At 45.5% G+C, this 20,998-nt stretch overlaps 1 protein-coding gene across 4 annotated transcripts; it reads left to right on the top strand.

Annotated features, from left to right (window-relative positions):
- The first annotated feature begins 638 nt into the window (after nt 1–638).
- zmym2 (zinc finger, MYM-type 2) lies at nt 639–17,454 on the top strand. 4 transcript variants are annotated; one of them, XM_028991614.1, is made up of 24 exons: nt 740–768; nt 1,451–1,526; nt 5,403–6,258; nt 7,642–7,930; nt 8,247–8,409; nt 8,541–8,753; nt 8,916–9,060; nt 9,483–9,598; nt 9,845–9,955; nt 10,570–10,720; nt 10,960–11,132; nt 11,342–11,507; nt 11,590–11,624; nt 11,722–11,863; nt 11,994–12,121; nt 12,405–12,561; nt 12,860–13,009; nt 13,590–13,702; nt 14,011–14,191; nt 14,292–14,437; nt 14,550–14,664; nt 14,972–15,214; nt 15,609–15,732; nt 15,961–17,454. In XM_028991614.1, the coding sequence occupies exons 3-24, from the start codon at nt 5,418–5,420 to the stop codon at nt 16,169–16,171; spliced, it is 4,113 nt and encodes a 1,370-aa protein (XP_028847447.1). In that variant the 5' UTR covers nt 740–768; nt 1,451–1,526; nt 5,403–5,417; the 3' UTR covers nt 16,172–17,454. The 4 variants fall into 4 exon arrangements, with proteins under 4 accessions (XP_028847446.1, XP_028847447.1, XP_028847448.1 ...); XM_028991613.1 differs by lacking the exon at nt 1,451–1,526 and having other exon boundaries at nt 639–768; XM_028991615.1 differs by lacking the exons at nt 740–768; nt 1,451–1,526 and adding an exon at nt 1,744–2,117.
- The last annotated feature ends 3,544 nt before the right edge of the window (nt 17,455–20,998 follow it).

Here is a 20,998-nt window from a genome sequence, read left to right as displayed (position 1 = left end):
TGGGTTTTATATTAACTGAATGTCCTTTCACGCAGTTACAAAATGTGCAATAATGCAGTGCAATCTGCATCATATATTTTCATTCATTAGTCGAATTCGTGTGCACTATAAACCGCCACATAAGGACAAGTTGGAGACTGTCGCGTCGAACGTACTGCGCATGCGCCGCCACGACAGAAGCTACGAGACTTGGCTGGCACCCTCCATCGGCGAGTGCAAGAACGAATTACGCGTATTAATAACAGCATCTGAAGCAATCACGCACAACGGCACATTTTCCCAGACAAAGATCAACAGATGGGGGGTTGTTTTGCGCAATGGAGCGTTAATTAAATCACCACACGGCTAAACATGGGCGAGCGTGCGTTGTACAATCCCAGCAAAAATACAAGGCGTTAAATGTTGTAGTACTCATATTTACATAAAACGTGGCACCTGCCATTCCGTCGCCTTGGCCTGTGCGATTCGTGAATGGGGAGCTACAACTTTCTGCGTGAGGGGACCTCCGCCAGTGCTATTCAGCAACTTGGTCTCTCCTGGGTAAAATACAGACAGATTGGACGGACGGACGGACGGACAGACTTTTTAATTGCGGCCTCGTCCAGCGCTCCGCGCATGCGCCGCGGAGAGAGGCGAGCCACGGGGCCCGTTCGTCGGCGGCGTCCTCCCACGCGCCGCGCACGTACCCCTACGTTCCCGCGCATGCGCCGCAGGATTCATGTCACGGCACAAAAGTGGCGCCCTGTCGTTTCCAGCTCTCCCTCTCCGGTAAGGAATTTCGCCGACGCTGCTGCTCCCAGGCTCTGCTGGGCGGATTTATTAGAAAAAATAAAAAATGTTTGGTCGCTAATTGGCCAAAGTTCGTCCCCGCCCGGACCAAAGTGGCGCTGCGTGTGCGGCGCGCGGGAGATCTCGCGAGCTTCTCGCGTCGTGGCGCTTCGTTTGCGGGGCGAAATTGGGCGGCGAAACGTCGCCGCCTCGCCCGGGGCGCCTCTCCCGCTCGCCGCCGCTCGTGTATTGTTCCGCCCGGGCTCTAATGGCGGACGCGAGGCTGGGCTACTTGCTCGCCGGAGAGGGGGGCAAATTGCAGCCCCACTCGGACCCGGTTTCTGGGTGTAAATAACAACGGTGATGGTAATAATCCCGGCCGCCGCGTTCGGGCCGACGGCGAGTTGCCGCGCCGCGCCGGCCCCAACAAAAGTGCGTGCGGCGTTTCGCTCACGCTTTTCAATTTACGCGAGTAGTTAGTAGGAAATATTGGGCTGCGTGGCGCCTCTGGCGGTGGCCACTGGTATCGCTCTTTGATTGCCCGGGGTTGTGGCTTTGGGGTAACTTTCCAATTAAACGTTGCACGGCCTTCGCCGCCTCCGTACGAACTACGATCTGTCCGAATCGGCGTCCGCTGCAACAGTCATGTTTATTTTATTATTATTATTTTTTTTTTTTCAAGCTGGAACATGTACTGGGTGCCGCCGCCGCGGTGGTGACACGGGGGCAGTCGGCTTTCCCGGTGATGATGAAGTCAGGTGCGTTAGCTGTGATTTTATTTTATTTTTTTTAATTTTTCCTCGTTCTCGCCGTAATAACAATGGCGCAGTCCGGCGAGCTCTCCTCCCTCCGGTCCGCCGCTAATCCAATGGCTGCGTGCGGCGCTGCGGCCTGGGGTGGGATCGGAGCCCCCCGATCCGCTTTTTTTTTATCTGTTTGTTGGTGTGTTTATGGGGGCCGTCGCGAACGCCCGAGTCACCGAGCATCACTCGACCGCCGATCTATTAAAAGTTTTCGGCCGCCGTTGGCACCCAAGTTCGGCCGAGTGAACGTGGGCGCTGCGTGTTGACGTCGTTCTCCGGCGAACCGCGGTTCCAGCCTTGCGCACAGTCAAGGGCACCAGCCCAGGGCCCGTGGCGGCGTGGACCCCCAGGTGGAGCCCAACTCGCGGCGGCGACTGCAGCCTGCGAGCCAGATGCGACCGGGCGGTGGGTGACATGTACGAACAAGATCGAGTTTATTTTTTTTATCGATGTGTATCGTAAAGGGACGAGCTCGTGGATCACTTCAGGGGGGGGGAATGCGCAGTCTGGTTCAAATGTCATCGCCAGTGAATGTGTGAGGCTCTGGTAAGTAACCCGACGCCCTGTCACCTTCGTGCGTGTTCTGGTCGCGAGGAGGTGGAGGTTCGACGCACATTCGCGTTTCGATCGCGGCCGCGCGAAGCCGTCGCGTTTCTTCTTCTTTCTTTCTTTCTTCCTTCCTTCCTTTCTGTTTTTGTGCCGGATGCGAGGCGGCGCTTGAGCTCCGTTCCTGGTCCTCTGTTCTGACCCGGGAGAGGGCGAGATGGAGGCGCCTGTTCACAGCGCTGCATTGCAGTCTCATGCTGGATGAGTTGAGAACCCGCCCGCGGTGTGTGTAGGTGAGGTTGTGGAAAGGGAATCCAGGATTTAAGCTGATGGCTGCAGCAAGTCAACTGGGGGGGTGTAGACCGGGCAAAAACCTCCAGCACCTGTGCAGATTTGAACCTCCAGCTCTGTGGAGCAGCCATGCTGCTTCTGCTTCGGACATTGCAGACATCTTTCTTTAATTTCTGCATTATTTAACAACCCAACTGCATCACAGATGGGTGTTGGGTGGCCAGTGCCCCCCACCTTTATTTTAGAGCAGGGATTGTTGACTATGGTAGATTTTATAAGCTTTATAATCATCAAAATAAAGGTTTTGGTTGTGTGTCTAAAACTGAAGGGCACCGTAAATGCACAAATAAAGTATAAATTTATAAACTGCATAATAGCAATAATGTATTTATTTATTATGTTAGGTGCTATGGTCAGTGCAACACGACGATGATGATGATGACGATAATGATTATGTAATCACCCTGAAGAGTAGCATGTCTACATACAGTGGGTATGGAAGTATTCCGGCCCCCTTAAATTTTTCACTCTTTGTTATATTGTAGCCATATTCTAAAAAAAAATTATTATTTTTTTCCTCATTAATGTACACACAGCACCTAATATTGACAAAAACCACAGAATTGTTGACACTTGCAGATTTATTAACAAAGAACAGACCCTTCAGACCCTTTGCTGTGACACTCATATATTTAACTCGAGTGGTGTCCATTTCTTCTGCTCATCCATGGGATGGTTCTACACCTTCGTTTGAGTCCAGCTGTGTTTGGACTTATGCTGGTTGGACTTGATTATGAAAACCACTCCCCTGTCTATATAAGACCTTACAGCTCACAATGCATGTCAGAGCAAATGAGTATCATGAGGTCAAAGGAACAGCAGAATTGTTGCAAGGCACAGATCTTGCCAAGGTTATAAAAAAAATTCTGCTGCACTGCATTCTGCGATTCCTGAGAGCACAGTGGCCTCCATAATCCTTAAATGGAAGACGTTTGGGACAAACCAGATCCCTTCCTAGAGTCCGGCCAAACTGAGCAATCGGGGGAGAAGAGCCTTGGTAAGAGAGGTAAAGAAGAACCCAAAGATCTAGGTGGTATGTGTTGAGAAAACCAGGCACTGCTTATCACCTGTCCCATACAGTCTGAACAGTGAAGCATGGTGGTGGCAGCATCATGCTGTGGGGGTGTTTTGCAGCTGCAGCGACAGGACAACTGGTTTCAATTGAGTTCAAGATGAATGCGGACAAGTACAGGGATATCCTGGACCAAAACCTTCTACAGAGTGCTCAGGACCTCAGACTGGGGGAAGGTTTATCTTCTAATGAGACAATGGTCCTAAGCACACAGCTAAAATACTGAAGGAGTGGCTTCACGACAACTCTGTGACTGTTCTTGAATGGCCCGGCCAGAGCCCTGACTTAAACCCTACTGAGCATCTCTGGAGACCTAAAAATGGCTGTCCACCAACGTTTACTGTCCAACCTGCCAGGACTGGAGAGGATCTGCTAGGAGGAAGGTCAGAGGATCCCCAGAGGATCCAGGTGTGGAAAACGTGTTGCATCTTCCCCAAAAAGACTCATGGCTGTATTAGATCAAAAGGGAGCTTCTACTAAATACCAAGCAAAGGGTCTTAATACTCAAGGCCATGTGATATCTCAGTTTTTCTAAATCTGCAAAAATGTCAACAATTTCTCATGTACTTAAATGATTGTAGCAAATTACTGCAATATGACAAAGAGTGAAAATTTTAAGGTGGTCTGAGTACTTTCCGCACCCACTGTTCATATCAGCTGGGCTGCCCAGTGTTTGAACTGTGTAAAAGCAGTGTTTTTTTTTTTTTTTGGTGAACCCAAGTATTTTTGGCCTTGTTGCTGACACTCGTGCAAATTGACATTGGTGTACCACAATTTGAGGATTTTTACGTTCTGATGTGATATTTTGGTGCAATATACATTATTAGTTAGGAATCCTGTAGTGAATGAAATTTTTGGATGGATTTAGTTAGGCCTGACTTCATGTGAGTTGAATAAATCTCTGTATGGGGCTGAGCCAAAATGGATCCCATGGTGGGGAATCTGTGACCTTGTTTCCGCTTGCTGTGGAGCAGCATGGCTGTTGAGTTGCTCTGAATTTGTATTCACCCCACCCATCCCCTCTTCAGCAAAGTGACGCCATTACAGCCTTCCTGGTGGCATCACCTTCATTCCAGAAATGAATCCTTTTTCATGTAACTTTAATTCTGTATTTGCATGTGTGTTGCTGCTAAATAGAAAGGAGACCACCTGGTCCTATGGACACCGAATCCCTGTAGCAGTGTCATCGCTACGGCAACCGTGGACTTGCTGCACAGTGAGGCTGCAGAGATATTTAAGAGGACATTGAAAGTGGAAGTCTAAGATGGGGATTCACTGAGATGGAAAAGGCTGCCGATGGTGGGGAAATTTTGCCAAATAATGAACTGGATTATGGATGACAGGGATTGACAGCAAAACCCAATTGTCAGTTGATGCATTGCTATTAGTCAAATAGTCACTCCACCAATCACAGTGATGTGCATTTGTTGTTTGGTGGTGGTTTTCGGCCTTCTGGGCACATGTGGCTAATTTAGCCATAACCTGTGTGAATAGACAGATACTTGTTTGAGTTCTGAGCCATGTGTTCTTTGTAACCTGTTAACTTGATCAATTTGGACTTATGGACTAGGTTGGTAGTAGCCTAGTGGGTAACACACTCACCTATGACCCAGAAGACCCAGGTTCAAATCACACTTACTACCATCGTGTCCCTGAGCAAGACACTTAACCCCAAGTTGCTCCATGGGGGGGACTGTCCCGTTAACTACTGATTGTAAGTCGCTCTGGATAAGGGATAAGTCGCTCATGGATCGTGTCTAATGCCTGTTACGGTTCTGTAAGGAGGCAGGTATTACTTCAGACTGTGTCTGTCCCCTGTCAGTCTGTCTCTCACCTGTCTGTGTTTGCGTACGCGTCAACAGGTGGTTGCCTAAGCAATGGATGGAGATCTGGAGCCCAGGACAGAGGTGGAGGAGGGGAAAATAGCCACAGAGGAAGAGCCGGAACAGAGGGAGGGGGAGGAGTCTCTGGAAACCACTACCCAGGAGGAGCAGGCCGTGACCACAGATGGGTGTGGCGGTGAGTCAGTTGCCACGGCAACGGCTGTGCCTAAAACTGGCGAGGACAATGATGATGATGTCGTTCTGGTGGAACAGACCCCTCCTCTTGCACAGACCACAACCCTTTCAGGTGCAGGCCACACCCAAGCAGATGCCACTGCTGCAGCCGCCAAACTCGCAGACTGTGCGGAGCCTGCTGCCATGGCAACAACAGACGCAGCATCATCTGTGACACCAGCCTCTCCTGCTACCACTGCTGCCTCCAATTCAACATCCATCACTCAGAGCGAGCCCATTGTCATCGATGATGAGGAGGACCCCTCCGCCCAAGCAGCTGTGAAAGGTCCACCCTCAGACAGTGTGCTGAGCAGCACGGACCCTCAGTCAGAAATAAAGATCGCCTGCGTCACCACGCTTGGCACCACATCCTCCTCTTCAGAGGGGGCGTCGTCAGACGCAGCAGACACACCTTCGGAAACTCAGGGAGACATGAACCTGATGATCACCAGTGTGACATCACTGCAGGGCGGGGTCAATTTGGGCGAAGCCGTGGAGAACGGTCTGCAAATTAGCAGCACGTTTAGCCTGAACCCTGATGCCCAGCAGAGCCAGACTGTTGGTTCCAGTGCCCGGCCCTCACCCACCTTCAACCCTGGCCGGGTCAGCAATGCCAGCCAGCCTGTGCAGAATGGAGAGACAGGCACACACCAGAGGCCTGGTAATTTCACCTCACGTGTATATAGCTTTTTTTTACCCATTAGATGTTCATATCAACAATAGAAATGAAGGCCTGAATGGACACGCCCGGTTATGTTCCAAAAAAGTTCCAGCTCTGGTTTTGAGAAATGTACCTTTCAGGTCCTCAATCAGAATGAATTGATTGCGGTGTGGTCGTAGTTTCTTGCTTGTATAACAGCTTGAAATTTTAGATTTACCTCATCTTGCTGCTTCGTTAATTAATATTGTGTTTCATCAAACTGATTGTTGTATGCACACACATTATTTTATTTTTATTTTCCCGCCCACCTCTAAATTCACTCCTTATTCAGGTGAAGTATGTAGTTATTATTTTCAGTTACTCTACTTTTTGTGCAGTTCACTGGTAAAAAAAAGCTTGTCTTATCTGTGGGAAATCATCATTACGGATCAATCGAGTATGTAGCATGCAACTAAACTAAAGATAAAGCAGTCATGCCTGGACTAACATGCCCTACCCTGAGTAACCGTACTCATTCCACAGTATATGTGACTCAGACTTGGGGCTGTTGTCTCCGGCAGTGTTAATAACACCCTTCCTGGCTTATCACATTTATTTTGTGATTCGGGCGAAACAGATTAAAGTTCTGTTTCAGTATGAAAACGCAACTGTGCTAAAGGCAGTAAAATTAATGATATTGCACTTGCACAAATATTACTGGGTAAAATATTAACAAAGCTCAGTTTAAACTGGAATCAGTTTCCATGGTAATAGCCTTGTGTAGTGTAGCCAGGTTGCGAAGACACTGCGTGATGTTTGTTGGTATTTATGTATCATTGTTTTAGCTATTCAGTCAGATCAAACCATGCAGTGGGGACTTGAATCCTGGAGTCCAGTTCAATCCTGTTTTTAGTCCTACCTGCAAAACAAAATGTGCATTACTCAAGCATACATCTTTGGGTGTGTGGTCGTAGTAGCCTAGCGGGTAACACACTCACCTATGAACCAGACAACCACAAAGTTCCAGTTTACTACCATTTACTTACTACCATTGTGTCCCTGAGCAAGACACTTAACCCTGAGTGTCTCCAGGGGGGGACTGTCCCTGTAACTACTGATTGCAAGTCGCTCTGGATAAGGGCGTCTGATAAATGCTTTGAATGTAATTTCATCATGTTCAGTCAAAAACGTACATTTCATGGCAGTGGTGGCCTTGTGGGAAGGTAACTGACTCGTAATCAGAAGGTTGCTGGTTCGATTCCCCGGGCGCCTGTCATGGCTGCCCACTGCTCACACAGGGTGATGGTTAAAGGCAGAGAACACATTTCGTTGTGTGCTGTGCTGTATTTTACAATGACAATCACAAAACCTCTTGTTACCAACCTTCTCTCTTCCAATAACCAGATTCATGGATCTCTCAGTCGGCATCTTTCCCCCGTAACCAGAAGCAGACAGGGGTGGACTCTCCATCTCCTGCAGCCTCCCTCCCCAAGCCACAGGGCCAGTCCCCCTCTGGCTCCCAGCAGCCTCCGCGCACAGTCAAGGTCACCTGTGCAAACTGCAAGAAACCCCTGAAGAAGGGCCAGACGGCCTACCAGCGCAAAGGCTCTGCCCACCTGTTCTGCTCCACCACCTGCCTCTCTGCCTTCTCACACAAACCCCAGCCCAAGAAGAACTGCACCATGTGCAAAAAGTATGAGGTTTGCCCCTAAAGATTTATGATTTCTAAGGCAATGAACAGTCCCTCCAGGATTTACCCGCAGTCACAACACACATTCAACATTACCACAAGTTATAAAATCTGTGGGAACTTGCTATTCTTACCAATACTTACCAATTTTCACATTCTAACACAGTGTTCACCTACAGGAAACATCTATACACAATCCCACCAAAACCCACACAAAAAAATCTTAGAGGGACTGAATAAGATCTTCTCATCTGTACATGTGCTAGTGGTCATGAAGTGTGTTCTAACAATCAGTCTAAATATGTACTGTCACCAACAGGGACATAACTAGTATGAAAGGCACGATTGTGGCCCAAGTGGACTCCAGTGAATCTTTCCAGGAGTTCTGCAGCACTGGCTGCTTGGGCGCCTATGAGAACAAGCAGAACCCTCCCAAAAGCGCCCTGAAAACCAAGTGCACTGTCTGCAACAAGCTGACAGAGGTCAGTAGGCACCAAGCACTAATGTTGTACACAGAGAGTCTGAGCCCTGGTTTCCATGGTTACCACGGTTCTGAATAGATTTAGTTTATTTTTTTTCCTGCAGCGTTCATGTTCTACGTTCTGTTCCCTAGATTCGACATGAGGTGAGCTTCAAGAATGTCACTCATAAGATCTGCAGCGATTCCTGCTTCAACCGGTACCGCATGGCCAACGGCCTCATCATGAACTGCTGCGAGCAGTGTGGCAACTACCTGCCCAGCCGCGCCACGGCGAATCACTTCCTCCTCATCGATGGCCAGCAGAAACGCTTCTGCAGCCAGAACTGCATCAGGGACTACAAGCAGGTCAGCAGCTCAGCGACTGCTCATCATGGCCTGAGTGTTCAGTCACAATATCTTGATTCTAAGTGTAAAGCGTTCGGGGTATATTTCGCTCATGGCGAAGCGTCCGTGTTCCTTATTCTCTGTGCCCCTTACCATATCGGTTCTTCTGTCGTCGTTTTGCAGGCTCACGGGAAGATGCTGGCCTGCAGTGGCTGTAAGACGATGTGCCGGTCGTTCGACGTTACTCACTGCATCGGGCCCAGTGGCACTATGGAACCGTATTGTTCCACTACATGCATGAGCAAGAACAAGTTTGCAGCTGTGCAAAGTGAGACCTTGCATTGACACTCATACACATTTTCTACGTGAAGAAAAAATATGGTTTTATGCATTCAGTTGTCATCAAATGTGATCTGATCTTCATCTAAGTCAAGGGTATTAATAAGTATAATGTGACTTAAAACAACCATAAACACTGAGTGTCTCCAGCGGGACTGTCCCTGTAACTACTGATTGTAAGGCGCTCTGGATAAGGCCATCTGATAAATGTTGGAAATGTAAAGCAAATAAAGAAAAAATGTGCCTTTTGGAGCCCAGACCTCAACCAAATTGAGATGCTATGGAATAGAGCTGTACATTTTGGCCCGAACCCGACCTGACCCCATCCGACGGGTCAACTTCTATCATATAATTGGTCAGGTCACGTTTGCATTGTTAATGAGCACTCTCTCTCTTTCTCTCTTTCTGCAGACGTGGAACCTTCATGTCATTTCTGCAAGAGGAATGCATTACCTCAGTATCAGGCCAACCTGCCCGAAGGAAAGGTCTTAAACTTCTGCAGCTCGCAATGTGTCACAAAATTTCAGGTATTTGTCACTCAATCTTAATTGCCATGTTTACATCAGTATACACTTTGTCCTAATTTATGGACACAATTTGTATCATCTGTAATTTCATAAATATCACCTATATAATCATATAAATTTTGTTTAACCATTTTGACTACATTCTTCACTAAATTTATATTAGTCGGAAAAATATTCTTGTGATACATTACAATGAGCCAGAGAAATTCAGATCTAACCTCATTCCTTCCTGCTCTTCCCCTGCAGAACTCCACAGTACAGAATTCCACCAACGGACAGACGCCCAGCGACCTCCAGCTGAAGTGTAACTACTGTAGGGGCACCTTCAGCCTGAAGCCGGAGGTTCTGGAGTGGGAGGTGAGACGTGTGCCTGGACAATTCTGTGTTTCCGTGGCTAAATGGAGGTATGCCGCACTGTCGTGTTTTGTACTACGTATAACGGCACAGTTGTTTCTTGCTCACTCATGCCCAATCTTTAGCTTTTATTTAGTGTTTAAATTGACAAATTATTGGTACCTTTGTTAATGGGGCCAGGTGCCAATGAGCAAAGCACCGTCCAAAAAATAAAAAAATAAAGGACAGTCAGTTGCAATGAATGTTTCTAAATTGTGAGCATCTTTGACCAAAATGTGTGGCTTTAGATTTCTGAAATGTTTTCTTTGCCCTCCAATGAAACTGCATCTGTGCACATTTACATTGTTAAAGATTAGATGGCGGGCTTATAGTTTGTTTGAAAGGTCTGTGCAGTGTCTGCTCCAATGGTTCTGCACAAGACTATGGTCATTTATACGCTGGAGAGTCTGCATCAATCTACGGATGTTTCTGGGAATGTGTACTGTACCGGTGGTGTCCGTTTTCTGCAGAGGATCTAACCTGCCTTTTCTAGAATTATCATAATTTGTTCTTGCACGTGTCAGGCTCAATGTGAGTCAGTGTTTTTCTTTTTTCTTCACATGTTCCCTGTTCTGCAGAGTAAAGTCTACCAGTTCTGCAGTAAGCCCTGCTGTGAGGATTACAAGAAACTCCACTGCATTGTTACCTTCTGCGAGTACTGCCAGGAAGAAAAGACGCTCCACGAGACGGTCAAGTTTTCCGGAGTCAAAAAACCCTTTTGCAGTGAAGGTGAGCGTCTCACTTCTTTTCTTGTTGCCTTGAATTTTGGTGTGCAATTAGCATTTAATGTATGACACATAATAGCAAGATTGCCAAAAACAAGCCCAACGTTTTGTACAGACTTGTCAACTTTGATTTTAGACATTGTTTTCAAGGTCATATGAAATTCACTTTTATTTGCTATAGTCAGAGCAGCTTGAACATATTTACAGCACTTTTCTTTTCTATTTTTTGGATTGTATGTGTAGGTTGTAAACTGATGTTTAAGCAAGACTTTGCCCGCCGCTTGGGCCTGAAGTGTGTGACGTGTAACCATTGCACTCAGATGTGTAAGAGAGGGGTCACCAATCAGATTGATGGACTCACAAGGGACTTCTGCAGCGATAGCTGTGCCAAGCAGTTCCATGACTGGTACTATAAGGTCAGTGCAGCTGCCAGCTTCTCAAAAAACACGATAATGATTTCATTCAGTTTCTAAACTTAATCGTTGTTGAAAATAGTTTTAAAATAGTTCCCCCACCCCCCAACATTTCCTGCCACATTCATTCTTGCAATTATCAATGAAAATCATGTATGTATGTATTGGAGGGAGATATGAGATGATTGTGCATTTCCCCCCATGTCCACCAGGCGGCGCGCTGCGACTGCTGTAAGGTGCAGGGGAACCTGACTGAGTCTGTGCAGTGGCGCGCTGAGATGAAGCACTTCTGTGACCAACAGTGTCTGCTGCGCTTCTACTGCCAGCAGAACGAGCCCAACATGGCAACCCAGAAAGGCCCGGAGAACACAGCTCTGGGTATGGCGGCAAGCATCCATCTTCACAACTTCTACGGGTGAATTTTAGTCATCTTTTAACCGAATGAACTGTTGTTTTATAGAATTTGGAACCCAGACGCAGGGATCTAAAATGACGGTAAGTGTGTGCCTGTGTTTGTTGGTGAGGTAGGTGTTGACTGTGAATTGGTGTGAAGGGCCTTCTCTCTTTCTCTCTCTCTCTCTCTCTCTCTCAGCTGTTTAACCAGGGCCCAGTGTCGTACGCCGGAGGAGGGCTGTTGAAGGACGTGAAGAACAAAGCTGTGCTGTGTAAACCCCTCACCATGACCAAGGCAACCTACTGCAAACCACACATGCAGAGCAAGCTGCTTCAGACAGGTGTGTGGATGAACTTGATGGGAACGTTTGGTCACATTATTAAAATGTATTTATTTATATTGTCTTTCAAATTCACCATCCATAATATATGCATTTTTATTTTATTAATTTTTTTGCTCATTGTGTACAGATGAAGGAGACCCTGATTTGGTGAAGAAGGAATATGTGCCTGTACCCATCCCTGTGCCTGTTTATGTTCCTATGCCCATGAACCTCTATGCTCAGGCCACACCTACTCCAATCACGCTTCCGGTCCCGGTAAGGACTGAACTGCTTCCAAATTCTGAATCCAAAAGACGAACAGGAGCTAACATTTTATACATGTGCTCTTAGAGGAATTCAGATAAAGAAGACCGTATCTTATTAAAACACATATATATGGATGGATTTGTGTTAAGTTGATTCTTCTTTTCACCAATGTCTTTAAATGTTTCTGCTATCCGCATCCTAAAATTGATTTGATATTTTAATATGACTTCCTGTTACACCACATCCAGTTGGATCATGCGGAGCCTGTCTCTTCGTTCTCTCACTCCGTCAGGTTCCGGTGCCGTTCTTCCTGCCCACAACTCTGCAGAACACTGAGCAGATAATAAAAACCATAGAAGAGCTGAAGGCCAAACTCTCCTCAAACTTGCCCGCAGCTGACCTCCTCACTGCAGGCAGCAACGGCAAAGACGAGAAACCAAACTGTTCAGGTAAGGAGGACCTCGGTGCACTTCTCACATCTTAAAGACTGCATGGTTGCGAATGTTGAACTTTTTCAAACTGTTTGTTGGAGTCTCATGTTTCTAGTGGATTCTGTGCATGATGCACATGCACGGTCCTCTTGCTACTAAACAAATAATAAATTAGTGTGTATATATTGGTGTAGACATTCACACGTCTGTTTTAATAATACTACACTTAGAAGCACGAAGATTGGTTAGATTCAGCATTTTAACCTTGTTGCACTGAGTTGCACATTTAATCTGCAGCTCGTTCCTCTTGTTTCAGACGTGAAAAGTGAAGAGCTGACGTGTGGGGTGAAGCGGGAGCGGGTGAAGAGCGGGAGCAGCAGCAGTTCGGATGAGCATGAGGCTGAGGAAGATTCCGAGGAGGAAAAGTATGAACCCGACCTGGATCTGGAGAGCGACTTTCCTCAAGGTGAAGTTCAACAGGGGCTCGGTATGGCAAAGGTTTTTGAAAATATTATGAACCTCGAGTGCAACTACCATTATCTAATCAGGAAGTAACAAGCTGAATGAATCGATCCAGTCAAGTCATTTCCAAAAAATGCTAACATGTTACATAACACATGATGGTCTGGAATCTCCAGGGTTCGGATGCAATAATGACATTCGTTCTTTCTTATTGTTGTAGTACCCATCCTTCTGTGACATCTTACAGCTGGCATGTCTGTATGAAGGAAATGGCACATAATGATCCGTAATTGTTTTGGCAAGCGTTACTGATCTAACTGGTGCAACAAGGGCAGAATCTTTCGTTTTTGCAGCATCACATGCAATTAAAGAATTTAATTCCTCTTCACATGCAGACAGAAATGTCTACAGTAGGGCTCGTCATTCAGGATTTTTGTCGAATTTTCACTCATAGGTGTGCTCCGACTTGATCTGTTACACAACTGATTGTTCTTTTTTTTTTTTTTTTTTTTTTTACTGAATTTACTTGGTTAATTTATGAACTTTTGTCATTTTATTTATGTATTTGCTTGTTTCTCCTGCAGCCTCTGAGCCGGTCCCTGTGTTGGAGGGTTTGGATGCCGAGATGGGCTTCACCCTGCCTCCCGTTCTGACTGAAGAGAAGGAGAAGACGCCTCGCCCGAGAGCCAGAAGGAAGGTACTGCGGTCACTCTGTTGTTCCTCTCGCCTCTTACCTGTCCTGTGATTATAGCCAACTCTACTGCTGTTCACATGCTGATGTGCTGTGATTATGGAGTTTGAATATGAGGACAGTTCAGACTGCAACTAGTAGAAGATGCCCTACAAATCAGCTAAATGAAATTAAAAGTCATTAAGATTCATTAAGAAAGTCCCAGATAGAGTGAAAAATTAATTTCATTAATTTGGTCTCTGAGCATTCTATGTATGCTCAGGGTCTGCCTGTAAAAAATTGCATAAAAAATATGTACGTTTTTTTTGTTAAAGGGAGCCAAAAAGCAAGCGTTGGAGGAGGATTCATCACCTGTGTCCCCTGCAGCAGAGCCTCAGGCAGGGACACGCTCATTTCCACTAACACCCCGCTATGGAGTCAACGCCTGGAGGAAGTGGGCATCAATAGCAGCTCAAGAGTTCAAAGTCTCTAGAAACAAAGATGGACTGAGTCGAGGTAAACTCATCTTGATTTAATTTCATCCATATTATATGTAATATGTAGTCCAGTTCTGGGAGGATAGAAGTGTTGTATACGCCGTGTTCTTATGCTGCAGCTGTGGGGGTGAAGGGTAACCTGCTCTCCCTGAGTGCTTCCCGCCTGAATCAGGCTCTGTCCCGCTTCGTCAAGGAGGTGCGGCGGCCCAACGGAGAGCGCTACAGCCCAGACAGCATCCTCTACCTCTGCCTCAGCGTTCAGAAGGTTGGGCTCCTCCTTAATCATTTAGCCATACGTTAAACTAACCACATACATTCAACTCTGCATGAATCCACATTGGAGAGTACAGTGTGTAGATTGATGTGTGTGTTTTTAGCATCTGCAAGACAAAGGGAGGACCGATGACATCTTCAGTGATCCTTCTTACCAGCAGTTCGGTGAAGAGCTCAACAACATCCTGAAAGGTTGGCAGCCCACGGTGTTGCCGGATGGTAGGTACAGTGTTTTCTTTGCCCGTACTCTCTTTACATTCCTTTCATGATAAAATGTTGGTATACTTTATAACAGTTGCAGAGGCAGTTTTCTGTATCTATCATTTGGCAGAGATACTAAAATAATGGAATACGTTTTTCATTGTATTTTAATAGTCAGGCACATGAAAGCTGTATTTTCCGTGTTATAAATGCTGGTTCCATTGGACTGTAGCAACTAACGTATGTAATTTCTTCATTATGAAACAGCCCAATTTAGTCACCGTTGGAGCCATTTTTTCGCCCATTCATATTTGTCTGTGTGTAGGGTCGCTCTGGGGTCGTGTTCAGGAACAGTGTCTGTGGGAAAGCAGACAGTTGGGTGAGGAGTCCCCCACAGCCTTGCTGCGATCGCTCGTCTATCTCAACACCAAGTACTTTGGCTTGCGCACCGTGGAGCAGCACCTGCGTCTGTCCTTCACCAACATCTACCGACCCTCTGAGAGCAGCTCGCCCAGCCAGGAGCTCTCTGTCTGCATACGCATCCCCTCCATCTCTCAAGATCATCAAGGTCTGATTCTAAGCCCGGAGGCTTCATCTCCTTTTAGGAGTTTTGTTTAGGATCTAGTTAGATGAGTAAGGAAATAATCTGTTAGAACAGAGGTTTTTGTGTAAATGTTTGACATTCACTTGTATGTTAATATATTTTGAGTTTACCACTGTAAACAGTTGATATTCAGGCCAATCATAAAATTATATAATAGATATCTGATCGTTTAATTACTGTCAAAAAAAAATAAATCTTAAAATGTTAGTATTGAAAATACTACAGAAAAGGTCAGCACTGGAGATAGAAAATGGTTTCACATTTAATGTGAATTTCATTGTTTTTGTGCACTGTTTACTTGGCCTTGTGGTATTGCAGTTTTGTAATGGATTTGAAAATTTTATTTATTAACCTTTAGAGCAACTGGGCACTAAGAGGAAACGTAATAGTGAATGTGAGACGGGGGACGATCCATCCGCCTCGACTGGCTGTCCAGTGAAGAAACACGAGTGTCGCTTCTATGAACTTTACCTGTCGAAGTGGTGAGTCGCCTACGCGTCCCGTAACTACTGAAAGCGGATTTCCTACCTTGCTAATGGTGTCCTGTGATTATAGCATTTTTGCTGTTCACATCCTGAAAGTTGGTGTTGACTTATTTTTTTTAAATGAGGACCGATTACTGTTAGGATGTAAGTTTTGATTTTCAGAATGTTATTTAGATGAATTCATGAATTTCTCTGTCTGTGTGTCTGCCCTCCTTTCCATCGTAGCCCAGCATCTCTGAGACAGAGAACGGATCTCTTTTACCTGAAACCAGAGGAGACCAGCAGCCCGGAGAGTCCTCTGTGGTTCAGCAGCTCGCCTCTGGACAGGAGCGTCCTGGAGAGCGTCCTCACACGAGTGCTCCTGGTGAAGGATATCTATCGAGAGAACCACCCAGAGGAAGAGGAGGAAGAGGAAGTGGGTGACCTTGGGGAGTAGCACCAAAAGAAAACACTATTTTCCTGTAACGCCACCGCTACCACATGCCCCTCCCGCACCTCTCCTCCAAACCACCACCTTACCAACGTCACGAAATCTCGAACTCTTGTGTGGACAGGAAGTGCATGTCCTGTGCAAAGAACCATGCGGACGAAGACCAGGATTAGAGGGGCGGAACTGGGTATTTGGGTAGACCTCAGGGGTCCCTGAGAAGCAACCCATAGACTGCTGCTTTTTAATTCTTTCCCGTTTTTTTGGTTCATTTTTTGAGAGGAGACTCTGTACATGTGATGTAGCATTAATTACGATGCCCAGATTGGGCTACCCTTATATCTGTAAATACTTCTGGAAGTAGTGGGCTAGCAGGAGCGTGGTTGGGAGTGAAGTCCTGTATCCAAAAAACAAGAATATAAAAGCAAAAAAAAAAAAAAAAAAAAAAAAAAGAACACTTGAGAGAACCGAAGAGGCTTCCTGATTCTTCCTTCACCGTTGACCCAGCAGGCCTTTTAAACACATGTATTTATTATTATGGATGGTTGATATAGGTTACAGTGTGAGCTCTTTTTACGACCGGACTGGATGTGAGGTGGTTGTGTGTGTGTGTTTGGGGGAGGGTGTGTGTGTGTGTGTGTATGTATGTATGTATGTGTGTATGTGTGTGCGATTTCTCTCCTAAATGCATTAAAATCTGCTGCAGCCCCAGACGCTCCTGTCTGTTTCTCTTTTCTTCTAGTAGGGTGGTACAGCTGCAGGAGTGGCATAACTTTTATACTCGTACATCATCTCCCCCCTTCTTTTGTTATTTCCTCACCTCGTTTCATTAAGTAAGGCGGTTCAGCCTCCCCTACATATTACTGTTATTTTTTTAAAACTAGTGAACGATCCATTCGGTTCCACTCCTATCATATGATGCGTATTGTACTCAGTCACGATAATGTAAACGGTTCATCAAAATCAGAATTCGGGTGCGTTTAGTTCCAATGCCAAAAAAATACTTTTTTTTTTTTTATGCTAACGCATTGCCGTTTATATATGTGATTGAATAATTGATATGCATCCGTTATATTCTCCCATCCATTTACTTTCGTGTGTGTGTACATTTTTTTTCTAACAATAAACTCTGAATGAGTATTTTGTATTCACAGTGACTGGTTCAGCATAGGGGAGGGCCAATAATCAATACGGCAGTAATTAGAATCACTATGCTGTTTGTATCCCATATCATGGTTTTCACTGAACATTTACAAATGTGTGTGAGAGTGTGCTTACAAAAGGACAAGGAAGGTAATGTTGTTTTTTAACACATGCTGCAGTATATGAGTACTGCTTTTTTTACTGTATATACTGCACTTTTTGTATTGTTTTCCAAATGCAGTGTTTTTTTATGATAAAATTGAGCTCTATTAAAGATGAGTTGTTTTTGAATGTTTTTGGCCCGGCAGGTGCTGCAAGTGGCTCAGCCACCAGCAAATGAGAGCCATTTACCAAATTAGCATTAACATACACCTTTAAATGCTTTACTGGAGCACTTACCCTGTTCTTAAATAGATGAAACAAAAGTGAAGTGCCATTCTGTCGTCTGTTTTTGGCCGTCTTTGTAAGTGACCACCACAACCCCTACCTAATCCTGAAGAGCGCATGTGGCGCACGATGCAGCTGCTGATCTCAGAATGAAGCCAGTAACCTCCATTGCCCTTTATCTCTATAATTATAAAGTTATGTAACATGCTCCTGCCCAACCAGTACAGTGTCTCCTACGAACTGTGCGGTTCTAGTCCTGTACTTCAGGAAATTACACCATTTTACAGTCATCTGCACTGTGAAGTCAAGGACAAATGTTTATGTGTTAAGCATTAATGTACAGAATACAGCTCAGATGGGAAATGAATATATATATATATATAATTCAAATGTGATCAGTACTTCATTTAAGAATTTAAAGAATATGTTCATTATGTTATTCACAAGCCCGTCAATGCAGAAATAAATGGCGGTGTAAAAATGTATTTGTTTATTCCTTTTCCCCAGAGCTGCAATTTGGTGCGTCACAATTTGAAGCCATTGAGCTTTACTGAGCTTCACCTGCAGCAGAGTTACATTTCTGCAGTCAGCGGTTTGTAGCTCTCACAACAGAGGGCGCTGCCTGTTGGCTGTTGGGTGGAGGTGGAGCGTCGGAACTGAAGTCCGGTTGCTGCACCATGTTAACGGTCCCACAGCGGATGCCCCGGTCAGGTGTGTATTTCGGCGGGTGCACAATCCCTGAATATCTTTTCTGTTCTGGTTTAGAATGCGCAGGTGTGTCTGAAGAGACGGCTTTTTCTTTCATTCCTGTTGGTTTGGGTTGGCCAGTAAGTTGACTCGTTCATTTGACCCTACCATATTCCTGTACACACACACACACCCACACAGAGAGAGAGAGAGCCTGGCGAATGTGGGTGAAAACATTTTTCCCACTCGTGTGTGTGTGTGTGTGTGTGTGTGTGTTTATGGTTGTGTTCAATCCCAGTCCTTTCAGGCAGCATAAAGGAAGCGCTGTGATCAGCAGGGTCATGTGGGATAGGCCTGCAGTGGAGGCGAGGCCCAGACTATAGGTGGCGATTAGGCCCTGTAATGGGCGCTGAATCCTTTTCAAATTACATGATATGATCTAATGTCACCATTTAATTATAAAACAACAGAGGTCCTGGGGGCGGGGAGGGCAGAGTCGTGGAGGGTACAGCTGCACTACGGCGGGAGAGAATAGAGCGGTAGAATGGATGACAACTGCAATTCTGACTTTTGTGTTTGTGTGAATGAGAGTATGACACCTGGTGAATGCCCCATAGGACAAGGATCACACACCAAGTACCACAGCTTCATGTTTGTATTTAATGTGGATTCGCAGTGTGTGTTATTATCTTGCGTGTCCATTCTGCCTGGTTGTACAATTTTTTTTTTCTTGAATGCCTGCAGTCTATCCATCAAATCATAGCTGAGCTGCACCCTGGGGGCAGTTGGTTTTAAACCCTTGTCTCTGAAGGGGATTAAGTTAAATTTAGGATGACCTATCCCTGCTTCAGAGAACACTGGGAGGCCGTTCCTGTCACCCATCTGACTACAGGCCACGTTCCCACTGGAGATGGGTGGTGGGAGGTCTCCTTTTCCACCTCAGTCTCCACCTCTGGAGAGCGTGTGGCCAGAGCACTTCACGCCGGATCAGAAATAGACCATGTTCAGTGGCTCAACAATGCAGTAATTTAATACGTAACGGAGAATGAAAAATGACTTTCTTCTCATCACCCAAGTGGATTACATGAATTGGTGAGGTGGTGTCATACATTTGAGGTCTAAACATTAGAGATAACACCACATCTGGTCATTTCTAACAAATGTTTTAATCTTAAATAAGGGTGGCCAATACACTCTATACTATTTTTATTATACTTTATTATAGAATTATACTTCTTATCCCAAAAATATAGGTAGAGCTGTAGAGCACAGGTCTCTTGAATCCCTTGTGATCTTCATGCGTCTGAGCGCTTGGGCACTGATCATAACATTACCTTGTGTAAGACATACAAGTGTTCCCCTTTTAACGCCACGGTGTTATGATTATCCTGCCATTTCTCTCAATTATGAAGCCGGCGTTTGGATTTTCACTCGGCTATTATTAAGCGTCATAACATATGTGCACTCACACATGCTACAATGGAAACTTGTTGCGCACTTACTTACTTAGGGCCTGTGTGTGCAGAAGAGGCTGGGGGTGAAGGCCTCGTAGAACCATCCAGGGCATTCCTGAAATAAACAACGAGCGGCCAAAGCGCTCGTGCTGCAGGGGGGCCACAGGCAATTTGTTCGGTGATTAAAGGCTATAAATAACCGTCTTAGGCCGCGGGCTGAGAGGCAGGTCTGTCACACGGCCACAGACCTTCACAGCTCACTCCCTCGCCCTTTCCTCGACAGGCAGGCATCTAGCGACACTCGGCAGCAAGTGGGTAGGCCACTTCAGCCGCCACCCTCCCCCCAGCCCCCTCGACCCACTACCCGCCTCTCCAGTTGTAGTAAATGCAAGTATTTCCATTCTGGGAGAGTTTTTACTTTAAAAGGTATACTTCAAACATACTCCACGACATTGTGTGCCACTCCTTTTTACTTATGAGTCGATAAAAATGTACAGCAGGTTCCTGACTTTTTGGGGAAATGCTGCGTTGTGCAGTGTGAGTGGCACGTGTCTTTTTATTCAAACACTAGGAAATCCGATTTACTCAGTTTATATTTGTCACTACAGTGCAATAGTAAAAAATGAATCCTCAGTTGTGCACCTATTTTTAATCCAAGTTTAAACTTAAAAGTTGCCTTTTCTGAAATCCTGTTCTTTCATTGGTTCTACCCAATGGGTATAGTTGTCCTCCAATTATCACTTTAATTGTCATCAGACGAATTAATGAAATTCCGCTGAAATATTTCTGTGAAGAGGCTTTTCACCTAACGTTGTTAAAATGAGTCCTGTTTCAAAAGTGACATTAGGACTTGTTTTTGATAACGGCTACTTTTGCTCAAGTGTAAGTATTAAATTTTAGCCTGACCAGGTTTGACAAACTACTGGTCAATAGATTTCTAGATTGATTTAAAATCAATTAAAAATCGTTAGCAGTTAGCACTGAGTTCAAAACACCACAGAGTTATGTGTGGTTATCGTCTTACACAACATTTACTCCTGCACATTCTGTTCATACTCCACTCCGAAAATAACACACAGGCTAATTCAGATCTCACTATTGTGTTTCCTGAATGATTAAAGCAGAATGTGGGCAAACACACTTTTTTTTCTGTTCTAAAACACGG

The sequence above is a fragment of the Denticeps clupeoides genome, chromosome 9, assembly GCF_900700375.1.
Source record: "Denticeps clupeoides chromosome 9, fDenClu1.1, whole genome shotgun sequence".
Lineage (NCBI taxonomy): Eukaryota > Metazoa > Chordata > Actinopteri > Clupeiformes > Denticipitidae > Denticeps > Denticeps clupeoides.
Note: the sequence above shows the minus strand (reverse complement) of the source record. Positions and strands in the feature narration are given on the sequence as shown.

Coding starts and splice junctions, on each gene's coding strand:
- zmym2 (XM_028991613.1), top strand. CDS start 5,418: ATGGATGGAGATCTGGAGCCCAGGACAGAGGTGGAGGAGGGGAAAATA. Junction 11,133..11,341: donor TCCATGACTGGTACTATAAG/GTCAGTGCAGCT, acceptor CATGTCCACCAG/GCGGCGCGCTGCGACTGCTG. Junction 12,562..12,859: donor CGAGAAACCAAACTGTTCAG/GTAAGGAGGACC, acceptor CTCTTGTTTCAG/ACGTGAAAAGTGAAGAGCTG.